The sequence below is a fragment of the Talpa occidentalis genome, unplaced genomic scaffold (assembly GCF_014898055.3).
Source record: "Talpa occidentalis isolate TD23 unplaced genomic scaffold, MPIMG_talOcc4v2.1 talOcc4.3, whole genome shotgun sequence".
NCBI classification, from domain to species: domain Eukaryota; kingdom Metazoa; phylum Chordata; class Mammalia; order Eulipotyphla; family Talpidae; genus Talpa; species Talpa occidentalis.
Window position 1 is genome coordinate 64,238,612 of NW_023603184.1, and position 19,471 is coordinate 64,258,082.

A 19,471-nucleotide genomic window follows, 5' to 3' on the forward strand; every position below is an offset into this window, starting at 1 on the left:
AACATTTATAGCTTCTATAAATGCATTTGCTGGTGCTTCTATCATGAAATTAAATGAACAGTGTATAGTGGGCATCTCTGTCACTTTTCTGTCTTTTGTAGGAATGTTTATTAATCTAGAGTTGTGGTTTTTTAATAATTCAATATTGGTATAGAAAGAGAGCAGAGTTGGGCCTCCCCGGTGGCGCAGCGGTTGAGCGCTGGGTTGCGAAGCTGCCTGCGGCCTCTGCGGCCCCGGTTCGATCCCCGGCTGCTCCCCGGCCACAGGAGGAGGGTCCCACATGGCGCGCAGACCTCTCCTGCCGCCCGCTGCTCCCCTCAGCAGTGTACTTCGGTCCTTCTGCCTGCTCTGCTCCCCGCTCTGGCTCTGGTGAATTCTCTCACCCTCCCGTGCTTCTGACTGTACCCAGTGCTTGTATAAACAAAACAAAGAAAGAAAGAAAGAAAGAAAGAAAACATGCCTCTATAAAAAAAAAAAAAAAAAAAAAAAAGAAAGAGAGCAGAGTTAATGAGCTCCCATTAGGTTTGTTCTCCATTTGTGGCACCTACTCAGTCATCTATTTGCCTAATACCCCCCACCATTTCTAGAGATGGTATACCTCTAAGATAGACATAAACAGATAAAAATGTCAATTCCACACAGGCAAAAGTCTATGAGGTTTATCCATGGCATTCTGGGACAAGGAATATGGCTTAACAAGTCACCAAAAACACACATCATAAGGATTCTAGAGTATTATCTGTTTGATTGCAGATGAATGAGGGTCAGCAAGTCAAACTGACATCTAACCATATATGGTGACAGTACCTGAAATATCTGAATTCAAAAATTGGAACAAGAATTGTTTCTTCCTTAGCTCAATAACACTGGATTTGTTATCAAAGGGATCCACTGTTGCAGCTTCCAGAAGTACACTAGTCAAACATTAGCCAATGTTCCAGTAGACAATTAAATGTTTTCTACTCTTCTGTTTGGGGTCTAACATCTCCATTTCCACTGACTGTTGTGTTTCAATGCCATACAATTAATCAAGTAACTTATCTTATTGTCTTTTGTGGTAAAGATTTCAGCTTCAATCTTTTTTGAATGCAGTTTTACTTAAGTATATGATAAGGTAATAACAGCATAAATGAAGGGTTAATTAACCTCTTCAAAACTGGCACACATCACATCAACTCATATTCCATTGCCAAAAATAAGTCACATGGCCAAGTCTGGTATCAATTAAGAAAAAGGTATAATCCTATTACAGCAAGGGCAGGAAAAGTCCCATGGTATATGTATATGATGAACTGAACCAAATGATGCTGAATCATACCTTGTATTTCTGAAAATAAACTCCACTGAATGTGATACATCCTTTAAACATAAAATAGGTTACTGAGTAAAAGTAAGCTGGTATTTTATTTATGACTTATCCACTGTTAAAAGGGAAATTTAAAATATATATTAAAAAATACAAGCTATCATTGATTTAAGAAAAAGGCAAAAGCTTATTACTACAGATATGCTGCTACAATTCTTTAACCTTTTTCCCCAAATATTAAGAGAAAAGCTTCTATGTTTCCCTTCTCTTTAACATATGCATCTATAATCCAGGTAACATTCTTTTAAAAATGTGACTGAACCAATGAAAATTCTAAGTTCCAGACATAAAGTTTTATTTTTTTATAATAAATTTTATTTTATATTCCCCATACAATTGCAACCCCCTTATTTTGACCCCAATCCCTCCCCTCCCCGCCCCCCACCTCCCATAGAGTGTCTCTGGTTCATAGTTGTTTGTTGATTTTGATTTTCACTTTCTTATAGTTATTCATTTTCCTGGTCCCTTATTTAAGTTTTCTAGATTCCTGCCATGAGTGAGAACATCCGGTATTTTTCTTTTTCTTTCTGGCTTATTTCGCTGAGCATGATCCTTTCCAGCACCATCCATGTTGCTGCAAATTGCATGTGTTTATCTTTTTTGAATGCTGAGTAATATTCCATGGTGTATATGTACCACATCTTCTTGATCCGGTCATCTATTTTTGGGCATTTGGGTTGTTTCCAAAGCTTAGCTATTGTAAATAGTGCTGCTATAAACATAGGGGTGCAGGTGCTCTTTGGAATTGATGTTTCTGTGTCCTTTGGGTAAATACCTAGGAGTGGAATTGCTGGATCATATGGAAGCTCTATGTTTAGTAGGTCAAGAAATCTCCACACAGCTCTCCATAGTGGTTGGACCAGTTTGCACTCCCACCAACAGTGCAGAAGAGTTCCTTTTTCTCCACATCCTCGCCAACATTTGTTGTTGCTAGTTTTTTTAATATGTGCCATTCTCACTGGTGTGAGATGGTATCTTATGGTAGTTTTGATTTGCATTTCCCTGATTACAAGTGATGTTGAACATTTTTTCATATGCCTGTTGGCCATTTGCATTTCCTCTTCAGAGAAGTTTCTTTTTAGCTCTTCTGCCCATTTTTTGACTGGATTATTTTCTTTGTTGTTGTTGAGTCTCATCAGCTCTTTGTAGATTTTTGTGATCAGTCCTTTATCATTAGTGTTGTGTGCAAAAATGTTCTCCCAGTCGGTGGGGTTTCTCTTTGTTTTTGTTGTCTCTTTTGCTGTGTAGAAGCTCTTTAATTTGATGTAGTCCCAGCTGTTTATCTTTGCCTTCACTATCACTGCTTTGGGTGATGTGTCTGTAAAGATGTCTTTGATGTGCATATCACGTAGTGTTTCGCCTATATTTCCTTCTATGTATTTTATGGTTTCAGTTCTTACCAGACATAGAGTTTTAAAAACTTCACCAAGCAGAGGTCACAAACACATCAGAGTTAAATCTTGGTGGTGAGATACATTTTGTTTGGCCTACACAATAATTTTCTTTTATAAAGAATTTTATTGTTGGTCATAGAAAGTTGCAAAAACAGCAAGAGTTCCTGTGTACCCTTCCCTCACCTTCCTCCAATACTTACATCTTACATAACTATAATTTTAAAACCACAAAACTGTGATTTAATCACAAAACTTGTACCTTGTATAGGTACAAGGTATGTATGTATAGTTCTATGCCATTTTATCACAGGTTTACATTCCTGTAGTTAACAACCATGACCAAGATAAATAAATATTCCATTATTACAAAGAGCTCTCTTATATTACTCCTTTAGTCACTCCCATCTACCTTAAAACTTGGCACCCATTAACTTGATCTCTCTCACTATAAATAATTGTCATTTAAAGAATGTTATAGAAATGAAGGCATACAGTGTCATTTTGAGAATGGCTTGTTCACTCAGCATAATGACCCTTTCCCTGCTGTAAGCCTGGTTGAGAGTTTGCCTGCTAGTTGCCTTTTTTTTTTCCCTGACCCCTTGTTTGGTTCCCTATATTCCTCCTACAAGTGAAAACACCTGATATTTTTCTTTTTCCTTTTGACTTACTTCACTGAGCAATATCCCTTCTAGCTCCATCCAAATGGCATGAGTTTATCTTTTTTTGATCGCTGAATACTACTCCATTGTGTATATATAGCACATGTTTTTTATCCAGTAATGTTTTTGGGCATTCAGTTGTTTCCATATCTTAGCCATTGTGCAAGGGGCATACTAATCTTTTCTGTATTCCTATTTTAGTACATGTGCTGCCAAAGCAAGGACAACTTTTGCGTTTTTTTAAAGAAATAGTACCTAAATTTCTTTTTCTTCTTTGGAGAAATAATTATTAGGTCTTTTGCTCATTTTTTTGATTGGGTTTTTCTGTAGTTGAGTTGTATGGATTCTTTATATATTTTAGAAAATAACAGCTTGTCATGTGTGATGTGCACGTATCATCTTACAGTCTATAGGGTGCCTCTTTGTTTTTACGATGGTTGATTTGTAAATGTTGAACCAGCCTTGCATCCTCAGAATGAATTCTACTTGGTCATGATGGATGATCATCTTAATATGCTGCAGGATTTGATTTGCTAAGATTTTGTTGAGGATTTTTGCAGCTCTGTTCATCAGAAGATTGGTCTGTAGTTTTCTTTTTGTACTTTCTTTGGTTTTGAGACCAAGCTAATGGTGGTCTCATAAAAAGTGTTTGGCAGATTCCCCCCTCTTCATTTTTTTGAAACGTTTGAAAAGGGTAAGTGTTATATCCTCTTTGAAGTTTTGGCTGAATTCACTGGTTCTGGTTTTTGCTTTTAGGGAGACTTCTGATTGCTCTTTCAATTCTTATGCTTGTGATTGTTCTGGATAAGCTATCAATTTCATCCTGGTTTGGTCTTGGAAGTTTGTATGATTCTAAAAAATTCCATTTCTTCTAGACTGTCAAATTTGTTTGCATAAAGAACACACAGTAGTTTCTTATGATCCTCTGTAATTCTGCAACCTCTTTCATTTCTGATTCTTTTGTGTTTTCTCCTTTTTTTGTGAATGTAACTAAGTGTTCAGCAATTTTGTTTGTCCTCTCTAAGAACCAACTGCTGGTTTCATTGATCTTTTGAGCTATCTATTTATGTCCACTCCAATTTTTCATTCTTTTACTGATTTTTTGGTTTCACTTGTTCTTTTTCTAGTTGTTCCAGATGTAAGGTCAGACTGAGGTTTTTCTTGCTTATTGATGTGGGCCTGTATTGCTAATGTACTTCCCTTTTAGTATAGCTTTTACTTTATCTTACAGGATCTGGCAGCTTGTCTCTTCATTTTCATTGGTCTCCAGATAATACTTTATTTCTCCCTTGGTTTCTTCACTGACCCAGAATTCTTTAAAAGCATTTTGTTTAGCCTTCACGTTTCATTTTTTTATCCCGAATTCCTTTTTGTGGTTGATTTCTAGTTTTATACCATTGTAAACAAAGAAGATGTTTGGTATAATCTATTTTCATGTATTTTTTGAGACATGTTTTGTGCTCCAGGGTATGGTTTATCCTTGAGAATGTCCGATATGCACTTAAGAAGGTGTATTCATTTCTTTGGATATCAAAAATTCTATAAATAACCATAAAGTTCATCTGTTTTCATAGTTCATTTAAGGCCATAATTCCTTGTGAACAATGTCAGTATGATCTAACTGTTGATGGAAGTGGTATACTAAAATCCCCAACTGTTACTGCTGTCCATGTGTTGCTTTAGGTCTATTAACAGCTGTTTTATACAACTAGGTACACCTGTGTTAGGTGCATAACTATTGTTTTCAGTTTTATCTGCTTGTTGAATTATTTCCTTGATCATCATTTAGTGTCTGTGTTTATCTCTGATTACTTTTTTTGGCTGAGTTTAATTTATTGAATAGGAGAAAAGCAGTTACTGTTTTTTCTCTGTGTTAGGGGCTTGAAGTGGCATGCTGCAACTTTTTACTTTAAGTTTGTATTTGTCTTTAGGTTTGAGTGAGTCTCCTGTATGCTAAGTATGGATTAGTCATGCTTTTTAACCCAATTTTGCGCCTTTTAATTGGTGAGTTCAAACCATTCAGTTAGGATTATTCCTGATAAGAAAAATTTAGTTAACACTGCTTTGTAACACTTTTTATCACTGTTTACATCACTTACACCAATTAGTACACTTACACTTAAAAATCACCATCTTCAACTAGCTACAAAGTATTTCATTGTAAGGATATACCCAGGTTTACCTAGACAACACCTTACTGCCAACTGCTCATGCTTTTTTTTTTCTTTTTAATAGAAGGTGGGATCAGGAATAGGAAAAAAATTGACAATCAACATTATTAACAGTTATAGGTTAGACAAGATGCTCCATAAAACCAACTTTGGTATTCATCTCCAAAGGATGTGGATGTTTTGAAATATCTTATAGAGGTATTCCAGCTAATTTATTAATCGCTCTCACACACAGACATTCCAAAAAGAACAGTGAGAACTATTATTCTTTGAAAATCTTCCAAAGCTTCCAACTTCCTATATTATCATAAATGCTATTCTCTTATCTGAACTGCACATGTAAAAGAACATATATTTATAAAATCAGAATCACAGATCTAGAAGGTATGTTAGAGATATCCTATTCTACTTACACTAACTTACAAATTAGAAGCTTCTATTTTACTTTACCTAAGAACCCACAAAATTCCCATTCTCGCATTCTTTCCAGTACGCAGCATTTCTCAAACAGAGCTCCAGCATGCCCAATAACCCATCCAGTAGTTATTAAAAAGACAGATTTCAATATTCATCCACAAAGATCCTACTCTAGTAATTTGGGTTAGAGGCAGAACTCATTTTTTCCCTTACAAGCACATCGGGGGATACTGAATCAAAGCTTCAGGCCGTAAGAAAATCACAGGAGAAAAAGAAAGTGTCGAGAATATGTAGCCTCAGGGGCCTCCCTTGTGGCGCAAGGAGTTAAGACGCAACCTATGAAGCTATCCACAGCCACTGCAACACGAGTTTGATCCCTGGCCAGGGAGCTACCCACATGGTGCAGCATACCTCTCCTGGCTCACCCGCTGCTCCTCTCAGCAGTGTATTTCAGTCAATCTGCCTGTTCTGTTACCTACTCTGTCTCTGGTGAATTCTCTCACCCCCCCCCCCCCCGACCTCCGGCCTGTACCCCAGCTGCTGTTTCATAAATAAATCTAAAAAAAAAAAAAAAGCAAGCCTCATATCTCATTTCTGCCCCCATAATGGAAGCTACAAAAAAACAGCTACTCACTGGGCCTCCCTGATGGCACAGCGGGTTGAGCGCCGCGCTGTGAAGCTGTCCGCAGCCTCTACAGCGTGGGTTCGATTCCTGGCCAGCCAGGGAGATACCCACATGGCATGGCAAACCTCTCCTGTCTCGCCCGCTGCTCCCCTCAGCAGTGCTTTTAGTCTGTCTGCCTGTTCTACTCCCTGCTCTGTCTCTGGTGAATTCTCTCACCCTCCCACACCTCTGGCCTGTACCCCAGTTCTTGTATAAATAAACAAATCTTTAAAAAAAAAAAAAAAAAGCTACTCACTGCTACTTGAGCTGAATCCATAAATCTCAATCCAAAATAGTCACTTTCAATAAGGTCCAGGTGGTACATAATCTGATCAAACAGCTCTTGTCCTTTGGCTTTTTTCTGAAATAAGAAGAAAATAGGTTAATCAGTAAGTAGCTTATAAGATAATGAAATCTGAACTGAAGGTGTTTATGTAAGAACTCTTCAAAAGCATTGTCTGCGTTACCAAATCATGAGGTAATGGGTAAGATACTATAAATTTCCAAAAAAAAAAATAAACACACACACAAAGTCAAAAGAGAAGTTGTGACCTATAGGTGACTTCCCCGAGAACTTCACTTCTTATCAACCAACAAATATTACATTGTAGGTAAGGCTATAAGGAGGAACTCTTCTTTTGTCATATAAATTTTTGAGCCCCTATTTTAAAAAGAGCTTTATAATGTAAGCAGAAAGAGAAAAACATAGAAGTACAAATCATGTGAAATTATAGTTGACAACAGATTTTAGAGAAGAGATAGTCAGCAATGAGAATCATCAGAAGGTGGCTTGGAGAAGATGAGATGTAAACTGGAAAACAATATAAGGTAGGAAATAGAACAATAAAAAATGTAAAGTGGGAGGGAGTATAAGACAATGAGAAAATTTCTGTCATCAATGCAGAAAATACAAAACTGAAGGGGGTAGTTACTAGCAAAGAAATTTATATAAAAAAAAAAAAAAAAAACTCTCAAAGTATGGTCTCTCAGCCCCCGAGGAGTCTCCAGATCCTTTCAAAAGATACACAATGCCCTAGGATTCTCTTCAGGAACCTCAAAACAACACAATGCAATAGAGTGAATGCAAAAGGAGATAAAAGAATCAAGTATGTTCTATTAAACCAGGCATTAACAAGATTTGTAAAGGGGCATAAAACAAAGGTACTCATTATATTTTTGGTTTTTTGTGAAAGTTATTTTTATAAACATATAAATATATGTACCCATCCATTTCCCTCCCCCTATAAAATTTTAAATTGTGGTTTAGGTATTTCTTATCATTTATAAATGTACATTTATATATAAACATACGTTAGGTTGTGTTTTTTAAAAATTTTTTTTATACTTACTTATGCATACAACAGCTGGGGTACAGGCCAGAGATGCAGGGGTTAGAGGATTCACCAGAGACAGAGTGGGGAACAGAACAGGCAAACTGACCAAAATACACTGCTGAGGGGAGCAGCAGAGGGGAGACAGGAAAGGTCTGCCTCGCCACGTGGGTTGCTCCGGACCGGCCGGGGATTGAACTCGTGCTGCAGAGACTGCAGACTGCTTCATAGTGTGGTGCTTAACCCCTTGCGCCACCAGGGAGGCCCAAGTTGTGTTTTTAATTTAATCATTAACCTCTACCTTTTATTTAACCTTATTATTTCAACTTGTCTTCTTTTTTTTCCTGTGCTTTTTTATTTAAGGTGTAAATATTTAAGATTTCGGCATCAGCTCAGCAAAACAGGTATACAAAATTATTTATCTTTACATCCTTCCTTTTTGATAAATAAAATTATTATCCATGTATCTCTTTATCAAGATAAGACTCATGTCTCTGATTGCCCTCTACCCAATACTCATCTTGTTTCAGCTGCATACTTCTATTTCTTTCCTTTGCTTGTGACTAACTTTTAAGACAATCTTTATTTTGGTATTTGATGAAAAATGTCACCCATGTCTTATATGTGTGTACATTACACACATCTAGTACCATCTGTTATATTTGTTTTTCCACACTTTTCAGTTCTTCCTCCAAAATGTCCCCCAAGAAGGATTTTGTATGGCTTATCTTCAAAGGTCTTCTATGTTTAAGAATATTTTAATCAGTTAGCTAGATATAAAAGTCAAGATTTCAAGTTATTTTCTTTCAATACTCAAAATATATTACTCTATCATCTTCTTGCAATCTATGACGCTGTTGAAAAATGTAATGTCAATCTAAATCTTGTTCATTAATAATGTTATTCTCTTGGGCCTCCCCGGTGGCGCAGCGGTTGAGCGCTGGGTTGCGAAGCTGCCCGCGGCCTCTGCGGCGCCGGTTCGATCCCCGGCTGCTCCCCGGCCACCGGAGGAGGGTCCCACATGGCGTGCAGACTTCTCCTGCCGCCCGCTGCTCCCCTCAGCAGTGTACTTCGGTCCTTCTGCCTGCTCTGCTCCCCGCTCTGGCTCTGGTGAATTCTCTCACCCTCTCGCGCTTCTGACTGTACCCAGTGCATGTATAAACAAAACAAACAAACCAGCAAACAAATAAATAAAGCATGCCTCTATAAAAAAAAAAAAAAAAAAAAAAAAAAAAAAAAAAAAAAAAATGTTATTCTCTTAGTAAAGTCTTATATTTTTCTCTAAGTCTGACCATCCTAACATTCACTATAATGGGTCTAGGTATGAGTTTTTTAACTCTATTATATTGCAGGCATTGTACATTGCATTTCAATCAGGTATCTTTCAGCTTTCTAATTCTGGGAAATCAATCTCTATATTTTCCTTAACTATTTTTCATTTATTTTGTCATTTTAACTTTTGTACCTGAGTGCTGGCACTTCAATTTTTTTTTTAAATTTACATACACTTATTACTCCCATTAATCCTGATGACTGTGACTTATTCACTTACCAAACATAACAAAGATAAAAACTGAGACCGTTTATGACAAAAATCACACAGCTACAAAAACAAAAAACAAAAGATAACACTATAATTTGAATCTTGCTTTGTCTCCCAAGCTCAATTTTCCTTTCACTTTCTTAATGGTGTCCTTGTCCTTTTGACACACAAATTTACTTTTTTTAAAGATTTGTTTATTTATGCATACAAGAACTGGGGTACAAGCCAGAAGCGTGGGGGGTAAGAGGATTCACCAGAGACAGAGTGGGGACTAGAACAGGTAGACTGACTGAAATACACTGCTGAGGGGAAGAGTGGGCAAGACAGGACAGGTCGGCTGAGACATGTGGGTATCTGCTTGGTTGACTGGAGACTGAACTCGTGCTGTAGAGCACCAGCTTCATGGTGCTGTGCTTAACCCCTAGCACCACCAGGGAGGCCCACAAATTTAATTTTAAAAACACAATTTATTTTTTCTATTGTTCATGTTTTTGGTGTCATAGCTAAGAACTGGTGTCAAATCCACAGTCATGAAGATATATTCCTACATTTTCTTCCAAGAATATTAATTTTTGTATATGGTGTGAAGTAAGGTTCCCACTTCATTATTTGTATGTGGTTATCGAAGTTTTCCCTCACCAGTGGTTGAAAGTCTATTCTTTTTGACCAAATATCAACGGACCATAAATGAATGAGTTTATATCTGAATTCTTTATTCTGTCCCACTGATCTCTGTGTGTGTATCTTTGTGCCAAAAGCAAACCATCTTACCACTGCTTTATAGTAAGTCTTAAAACTGGGAAGTGTAAGTCTTACAACTGGAAGTTCAAGTCCTACTACTTTGATCTTTATCAGTTCTGCTTTGGCTATTTTGGAATGCACATGAATTTCAAAATCAGTTTATCAATTTCTACATTTAGTTAGATGGTATTCTGGTGGTATTATGTTACATCTGCAGATCAGTTTGGGGCATATTGTTATCTTAACTATTTTAAGTCTTCAAAATTGTGAACATGGGGTTTTTTTTCATTTATTTAAAGGTATAGCTATATAAGCCTTCAGCATCTAGGTCAGCAAAGTAGGTATACAAAAATCACCTATTGATTAGCCAAATATTTTTGACTGACTTAATACCTCGAAGCAGAGTTTTACAGGTCAGGGTATTTTACTACACAATACTCAGCTTGTAAATCAACTAAAGGAATTACTGTGGCATTTTCAAAGAGAAAATTTAAAAATGAGATCACAAGTTTCTCCCTGATGGTTTATCATTTACTGAATGGTAACCTTACTATATTTAGTTCTTTAAAAAAGGGGGGTGGAGGAGTGGTAGGTATTTAAATCTCTCTACCAATTCTGAGAAAAGGAGGAAAAAAAACTTACCATTATTACTGGTACATATTAATTTGAAGTGCACAGATTTAAATCATTCTATTTCATCACAGGTAATCCCTTCTATGCTGCCTGGGCAATCATCTTAGTTCCATGCTGGCTTACTATGATTACTACTGCCCTAATCCTAACGGAAAAAAAGTGCATGCTGCACTCAATTTCCAAATTCAGTTCAAAATCTTCCAGAATCATACAAGACTGGTTGAGAAGCTAAATAAGAAAAAGAGAAAAACTTTTTCTTTAGAAATTAATATTCCTCTGGCCTGTTTTTTGTTTTTATTTTTTTAATAATGCAATTTAGCAGCCAGGTCAATGCCCATTTTTTATATCCATGCAAACCATCTAGAGTTAACTTACAAAATCAAAGACTTCACCTGCAGAGTTGAACAGGCAGTTGTAGTAATCTCACAGTCAAATCTAAAACTCTTGGTTTTTCCAGTGCAATGGTCTGCAGGAGAGGCCAGCTAGCATTTCTGGCCTTGACCAAGCATCACATACGCCCTACTGAGCATATCAAGCATAAGAAAAACCATTCCATACCAGTCACTAGTCATTTGTTCCACTACTTTAAAACCCAGTGCTGCTTCTCCTCCACACTACACTGCATTTTTAAAAAGCTCCTTTACAAATAAATCCTGCTTTCCAAGTATCAGCCTCTCCATCAACAAGTTTGAGACTTCATACTTTAAACATTAGGTAATAAGAAACTCCTTCCCAGTCTCTTACACAGCAATCTCAAGCTTTTCACCACATATGTAATGATATTTTAAATGGAATAGTACACAAAACTCCTAAGTTACTTATCAAATAAGAAATGAATATGAAAACTATCCGCACAAAGTAACACATATTGGAATTTCTGACAAACCCTCAAGAAGTCCTTATAGGAAGAAAATTTAAATGCATTAGTCTTCAAGAATAAAATACCCTAAAATATGGAGTCTAAAGACAAATATATAATAAATATAAAACAGAAACTCATAATTCAAAACACTAAGATAGTATGCATCTTTAATTTTATATTCCATTATTTTTAAAGTGTATAAGGTATATACCTAGTATAGCCTAATCAGAATATTCATATAAACAAACAAATGAACTCCTTAATTCTCACTGAGTTTAAGACATTTCAGCTTCCAGAGTTAATTCAACTAAGTATTGTAGCAGCATCACCTTGCACACACACTTTTTTATTGCATTTTCGATAGTTTTTTCAAAAAGTTTGTGGGGACGGAAGATACTGTGGAAAATCTTATGAAGATTACAGCAAATCACACATTTTATAACTTAGTTATGCAAATCTTTTAATGCAGAACAAAAACATGAGAAAGATCTCTTTTAATCAATAACCCAAAAAGAAACTCTATTCCCCTAGTACCATAAGCTACACACCCTTTCCCTCACTTAAAAAAAAGATCTATAAGAAAAAAGAAGTTAACCTTTTTCAAATATATGGATTGTTTCATTCTGTGAGTTATAATTATTTATTCCTAACTGGGGAAAAAAAAAAACCTTAATTACAAAGTCATGTTTTGAAATAAAGATTACAGAAAAATGTCCCCTGAAAACTACTTTGGGAACAAAGACATAAGCAGTCAGAGGTGAAGGGTTTGAAGAAAATTCTTTTTCTCACTTCATTTCATTAAAATATCTGCAAGCACAAAAAACTGGTTTGTACTGAGGAATGATGCGAGGAGTGTTTTTAAAAATACAGAAACATATAAAGATCTACAAGATCTATAAGATCTTACTTAGCTGCTTTAATAAGTACTCAACAAAGATGGTGAGAAAAACACTATCTACACTATGTACTATTATCCAAAATGGTTCACACCAATAACTGCTCTAATATTTAAATCATTCAGATAACTGCCATTAATTCCAGAAAAATACTATCATTCCAGGTTCCTAAATTACCTGATCCATGTACCTGTAATCTTAGTCTCTGATTCATACTAACCCACAGCAATTTGCAGGTTTGCAAGACCTACATACCGGCAAGTCTACACTAACATCAGTACCATCCAGCAGGGACACCCGACACGTGATGACAGACTTAGAATCTCCAGCTGCAGGAATATGTATAGCAGCTCGTTGAGCTTCTCTTAGTCTTTCCTTCTCAGCATGCTTTCGCATAGACCGACGCCCAAGTGTTCTACGGAGGAAGCTCAGCATTTTTGCCACTAAAAAACCAAAAAGAAAAAGATATCAGAATATTCTGCTACAATTTGCAGCCAAATGATGTTATTTAGTAGTTTACATAAAGTCCTACAGACATTAGTAGATATTTTATTAAAAATGGTTCCTGGTCCATTAAGTTTGAAAAAAATTAAAACTGTCTATTTTATTTCAAAATTTTTATACTTTTACATAAAATAGAGATACAGCTAATATCATTTCAAAATTTATTGAATTATTTATAAGAAGCTCATCTGGTAAGAGGGCAAACTAAGTTCATCAGGTCTTCAGGTCAATAAGTTACATACATCAGTTCTGTGTGTGTCCCTTCCCCCAAATTAGGAGATGTCAGAGACTAAAGGATTCACTGATGATTGTAACAATCCTAAGTTCTATTTCTTTAATGAGCATTCATAATTTTAAAAAATCACCTATTTCAGCAAAGAAACAAATATAATTTAAATATTAGTCCTTATCAAATATTCCATTACAGATTTTAAATTACTACTTAATATAAATATTTCTTGATAATATCAATTACTTACATGTTATTTTTTCCCTTATTTCTATTAAGAACGTTATGGTTGATCAGATTAATTAAAATAGTAAGTAGTAATTTTTAAAATATAGCACACATAAAAAAGAAATAGATACAACTTACCTTGCCAACGTAATGTTTAACTGACACAACTAAGAGAGTTTAAGAAAAATAGGTGTATATGTAATGAAGCCAATAAACAAAAAAGACAATTATTAATTCAGGAGAAAATATACTGTACAGAGAAAAGGGAAGTATTCACAGAGGCTACATGATCTGTTAATAGTTTAGTCCTAACATTATAAACACTAATTATTAATCTAGCCAAAACTATAAAGTAACTGTAAGAAGAATTGTATAATGGAGATAGGTGTAGGCAGAAAGTTAATTTCTTATCTTGCCTAGTAGGAATTCAACAGATCATTCCTAAAGCTAAAAATCAAGAAGTAGCAATAAGAGCAAGTTATTTAAAATGTGGAAGTGGCTGTCTTGAGGAGGGAGCAGAATTCAGGAGAGGGCTATTTTTCAGAAGAAGCCTTCCGTTTAGATTACTTAACTAGACATAACTGGACAAATTCATAGAGGTGACAAAAATAAAAGCTAATGTGAAAATAAGCAAATACTATCGCACTAAAAAATAAGTGTCTGTAAACCAGAAGATTATTGTGCATACATTATAAATATGGACATTATATATGGATATTCCCATGTAATTAAGTAAACTAGCAGAGCCAGAAAAATCTGTCAATTTTATGTTCATCCTAAAGAAATAACTAAAATTTTAGATAGCTCATCTGACTCTCTCAAATTCTCTCCAGGTATAATTTTCCCCAAGCACTGCTCCTTCTGCTAACCTTGCTAACCAGTCCCATTTCAGGTGAAATATGAAAGGCTGCACTTTCATCCCAGACTCCAAAAGCATGTATGCAGAGAATCCCTACTTATTCCTTTTAACTGAACTCCACCAATATCACCCAAAAAACCACACTCTGATAGTCAACGAGCTTGTCCCTTCTATGACCCTTGAAAAAAATTTAATTGCATTACTAATCAGATTTTAAGGATTCACCCACATCACTCCCCTTTACTGTAACTACTTTTTTTTTTTTTTTTTTTTTTTTTTTTTTTTTTAGAGGCATGCATTTTATTCATTTATTTGTTTTGTTTGTTTGTTTGTTTGTTTACACATGCACTGGGTACAGTCAGAAGCGCGGGAGGGCGAGAGAATTCACCAGAGCCAGAGAGGGGAGCAGAGCAGGCAGAAGAACCGAAGTACACTGCTGAGGGGAGCAGCGGGCGGCAGGAGAGGTCTGCGCGCCATGCGGGACCCTCCTCCGGTGGCCGGGGAGCAACCGGGGATCGAACTGGCGCCGCAGAGGCCGCGGGCAGCTTCGCAACCCAGCGCTCAACCGCTGCGCCACCGGGGAGGCCCTACTGTAACTACTTAAGGACACAACTGCTACTCTGACTAGCTTGCCACCTAGCATAGTTCATAATTAAGCAATACAAGTGTTTAGTTAGTACTCTTACTTGATCCTTAGAAAAGCTCCCCAAAATATGGTCTTATTTTGATGAGGAAATTAAACCACTGATCAGTTCTTATAGTAAACAGTTAAGATGGGCTTAAGCTTTGATTTTCTGACTTCAAATCTCTTTGCTACATCATATACCCATTTATCTAAAACTCACATGTTAAATAGAAGAAATGATCAAATATCACAGCTAAAAAGAAATTCAGTGGAAATACAAACAAAATGTACATGATGAATTTATTTAAATTTAAGTTTTTCCAACAAACAAAATGGAAGGGGGAAAAAGATAAGAGGAGACTACAGATTAGAAGACCTATCAATCAATCAAATGTGTAAGTCTATTTTAGATTATAATACTCATCTTTTCTTAAATTGTCAGAGGTACTGCAGAAGCTAGATGAAAGATATATGGGGACTCTCTACTGTTACAACTTCTGTGTAAATTTAAAATTATTTCAAATACATTTTTTGACTAAAAGAGAAGTCCTATGTTTGCTTTTTTATATAATTTATATGAAACCTTATGCACCAGTTGATACTTTAAACTAGAGATATCTGTAATCATGGTAAAAATAAAAGCTAAAATATTACAATAATTTAAATTATATTTAAATGACTTAATTAATTGAAATTCAATGAATCAAAAATAATTCAATAGCTATAAATTCAGGATTATACACTCATTTTACCAGTATGCATACTTCTATGCATTCAGATTAACTGTCAAAGCCATGACAATTGTCATATGAATATCCTAATGAAATAACATATACATACACACACACACATCCCTGAATACTGACAAGCTTGTTTATAATAACCCAGAAATTACTGTTATTTTTCTTTCAGATAAAATAGTGGTATTAAAGATGTGTTCCAACAAAAGTCTATCTTCTAGAGATACATGTTGAAATATTTATAGAAGTGACATGTGGTCTAGTATTTGCATCAAAACAGAACTAGGGAGTTAAGAGGGGATAGTTAAAACAAACCAGCTAGCTAGCTAGCTAGCTAGCCATTAATTGTTGAAGAGGGATGATGGATACATAGATTTCATTAAACTATTCTCACTAACTCTGTAGATGTTGAAAATTTTCCATAAAAAATAATTTTTTTAATGGTATATCTTTTTTTTTTTTTTTAAAGATTTATTTATTTATTTATACAAGCACTAGGTACAGTCAGAAGCGCCAGAGGGTGAGAGAATTCATCAGAGCCAGAGCGGGGAGTAGAACAGGCTGACTGACGGAATACACTGCTGAGGGGAGCAGCGGGCGGCAGGAGAGGTCTGCGCTCCATGTGGGACCCTTGCTGGCGGCCGGGGATCGAACCAGCGCTGCACAGACTGCAGGCAGCTTCGCAGCCCAGCACTCAACCACTGCGCCACCAGGAAAGGCCCCATAAAAAATAATTTCATGGGAAAAAATGTTCAAAATTCACAACACTGAGGTTCCTAGGAATCCAACAAATTAAAAATGAAACAAGTTTCCTGACTTTAATCTTACTCTACACCTTGAAACAATACAAGTAGAGTTAACTTGCTAAGGAAAATCACAGCTTCTTTCATATTTAGATTCTTATTAGTCATATTTTTAACTATAGAAAACCCAATGTCACAAGTAACAAATTCTCCACAAAAATATGAAAGCAACTTACACAAAAATAAATTTCCAGATTAAAAGTGAAAAACATGAGAAACTAGAACAAATAATCTATTAGGGAGAAGGCCTTTTAAAAATTATTCAGCAAAGAAATTTACCTTAAGGACTAGTATACAATTTAATAGAGAATTATTACAAATTGTTAAGATAAACACAACAGAAAAAAATGGGCCGGATATGAAGAAACAAGTTCTAAAAGTTGATACTCAAGGAAAATTGATAACAAAGATTTCTGACCTCAACAGTTACCAAGGAGATCCAAATTAACAAATAAAATTGTATTTATCATTAAAAAAATATAAAAACAAAATGAAGTCATTCAACAAAGCCGGTGTTGAAAAGGCCATGGGACTAACAGTCTGTCCTGTCTGGAGGAGAATTTGAACACAGGATCAAAAATGTTGACATGTATACCTTTCCCCCTGCAATTCTATTTCTGGTAAGATGTCCTATAGAAATAAGTCTCACATGTGGTCCAAGTCATAGAAACAAGTATTTTCAGGGTATAATTAAGTTTAAATATTTCTGTCAAGTAGTTGAATGGCATACAGTACTGCTGCTTTTTAAAGTACTGCTGACCTACACACTGGCAAACAAGACTTATAAGTGAAAAATGAAATGAGAGAAAAATGAAAATTCCACGCTAAGGTGGGACATATACACAGGACATACACCTTTTATATACATGTTTACAAGCAAAGACTAAAGAACATGCAAACTGCTCAGTGTGGTTATCTCTGCAGAGGGTCATAAGGAGGACCTTAAATCTTCCAAGAATGTATGACCTGTCTTGAGAGTTTTACAAAATTTATTGTTAAAAGTTTTCCCACATTCACTCTTTCCACTTCCAACTCCCACTTCTGCTTTTTCATGCCGCAGCAGTGAAGTTTCAGCAACCACACATCTGATCCCTGTTTAAAACTTTGTCATGACCTTGCTCCCTAATCCAACTCCTCCTACCTGCCTGACTCTTGAAGCAGCCTACTCCTGCTAGCTCTGCTCAGCCCAAAAGGCTTTTTTTTTTTTCTGCATCATTGCTTGTTCCATCTGTCTCGAATGTTTTTTTTTTTTTTTTCCACTTCACCTCTCTCCAACCCTCATCCACTTGACATGGCTAACTAACTTACTTCAGATTTCTGGTTGAAATGTCTTTTCCTCAGAAAAACATTCCAGGACTCCTGGATTTAAAATAATACCACTCCTACTACCATTAGAATTTTACTTACTACATTTAAGGAAACTGTAATTAAATACTCATGGTTTATTACTGTCTTTCTTTTAACCATACTTAAGACTTAGGACAGGTACTTAGTCTGACTTGCTCACCATTATAACCTCGATAGCACAATCTGCATATTAAGCACAATAAAGAACTCATCTGAGATGAAAATGATGAGGTGGGATTTGCGATGGTAGGTTTATGTTTCTTATTTAAAAACAAGTTTTTAATCTGATTTCAAATTTTTCAGAAGTTCTCTTTAGGATCACACAAATGCAAATTCAAGTAAACCAAATACTGCTTAAGTTAATTGAAGCTTTTAAAATATATAGATCTAAAACTCCAAAGTTTGTCATGAAATGTGCATACTCTCATACATAACAGGTGGCAACAATCTCTGGCAAGCAACTGCTTTTTTAATGACTCAATAGACCAATACACCGCAAATGTAATAAAGATATTAGTGTCTTTAACCCTATAACCCCAATACAGAATACGATGGGTAAGAGAATAATTCAATTGAAGTTACACCCGTTTTCTAACTAAGTTTACCTATAAAAAGAAAAGCCTGCACACATACATGCAAGTCACTCACTAGGTTAGGGAGGGCTCGGGAACATGTCCATTATGTTAGAAATCGAATTATGGGCAGATTTTCATCCAATTCTTAAAACATTGCCAAACGGCTTAAAAGACTTAGTTCTCCTTGCTCTTAGGTAAATTAACGAGACTGACACTGTTTACTCGGCAAAGAACCCATCATTAACACGCCCCAAAACACGGGTGGGAGCGGGGAGGGCCCGGGCCCTGCTCCCCGGGGACACACCTGCCTTCCAGAAGATCCCGCGGCTCGAGTCGTTTCTCAAACGCAAATCAGCCCGAAAAGTCCCAGGGTTTCTCGTGACAAGACGGGACCCACACTAGGTGTGTTTTCTCCCTCGACCTGCCACGTCCACCTGCCGGCGGGACGGCGAATCCCCCGCCTCCCGCGCAGTGGCCGGGCTCGGGAGCGCAGGGCCGGGGCTGCACTCGGTCCCGCACACGTTCCCGGTTTCGCCCGCGGCCCGCCGCTCGGTATCGGCTGAAACTGCAGCGCCCGGCCCATTGGCCGCCTCCGCCCCTCCCCTCCCCGCCCCTCCCGGCGGGTCCGACACTCGGCGGCCCGGGAGGGGCCGGGCGGCGGGAGGGTCCCTAGGCGGGGCCGCCGCAAGAGCGGGCGCCGGGGCGAGGCTGCAGGGTCCCGGGAGCAGGACAGGACGCGGGGAGCGGGGACCCCCGGCGCGGGGCCTCAGGGCCGCTCTTACCTGCGCGGGACGGCGACGACGGAGCGTGGGAGGCTGCGCGAGCGCCGGGCTGAGGAGGGGTCGCGACTCCAGCGACGTCAGGAAATGGCGACGGCGGCGCAC

General features: G+C 37.0%; 1 protein-coding gene across 5 annotated transcripts in view; it reads right to left on the reverse strand.

Moving 5' to 3' along the window:
• EPB41L5 (erythrocyte membrane protein band 4.1 like 5) overlaps positions 1 to 19,470 on the reverse strand; it is a 122,593-nt gene extending 103,123 nt beyond the window's left edge. For 3 of the 5 annotated variants that reach the window (XM_054699630.1, XM_037523226.2, XM_037523224.2), the window contains exons 1-3: positions 19,370 to 19,468; positions 12,933 to 13,120; positions 6,928 to 7,032 (exon numbers count right to left, since the gene is read on the reverse strand). In XM_054699630.1, coding sequence (XP_054555605.1) covers positions 6,928 to 7,032; positions 12,933 to 13,112 — 285 coding nt within the window. In that variant the 5' untranslated portion in view covers positions 13,113 to 13,120; positions 19,370 to 19,468. Of the gene's footprint in view, positions 1 to 6,927; positions 7,033 to 12,932; positions 13,121 to 18,891; positions 19,088 to 19,369 lie in introns of those variants that run through there. The other 2 variants (XM_037523225.2, XM_037523227.2) reach the window with 2 other exon arrangements.
• Between the last annotated feature and the right edge of the window lies 1 nt (position 19,471).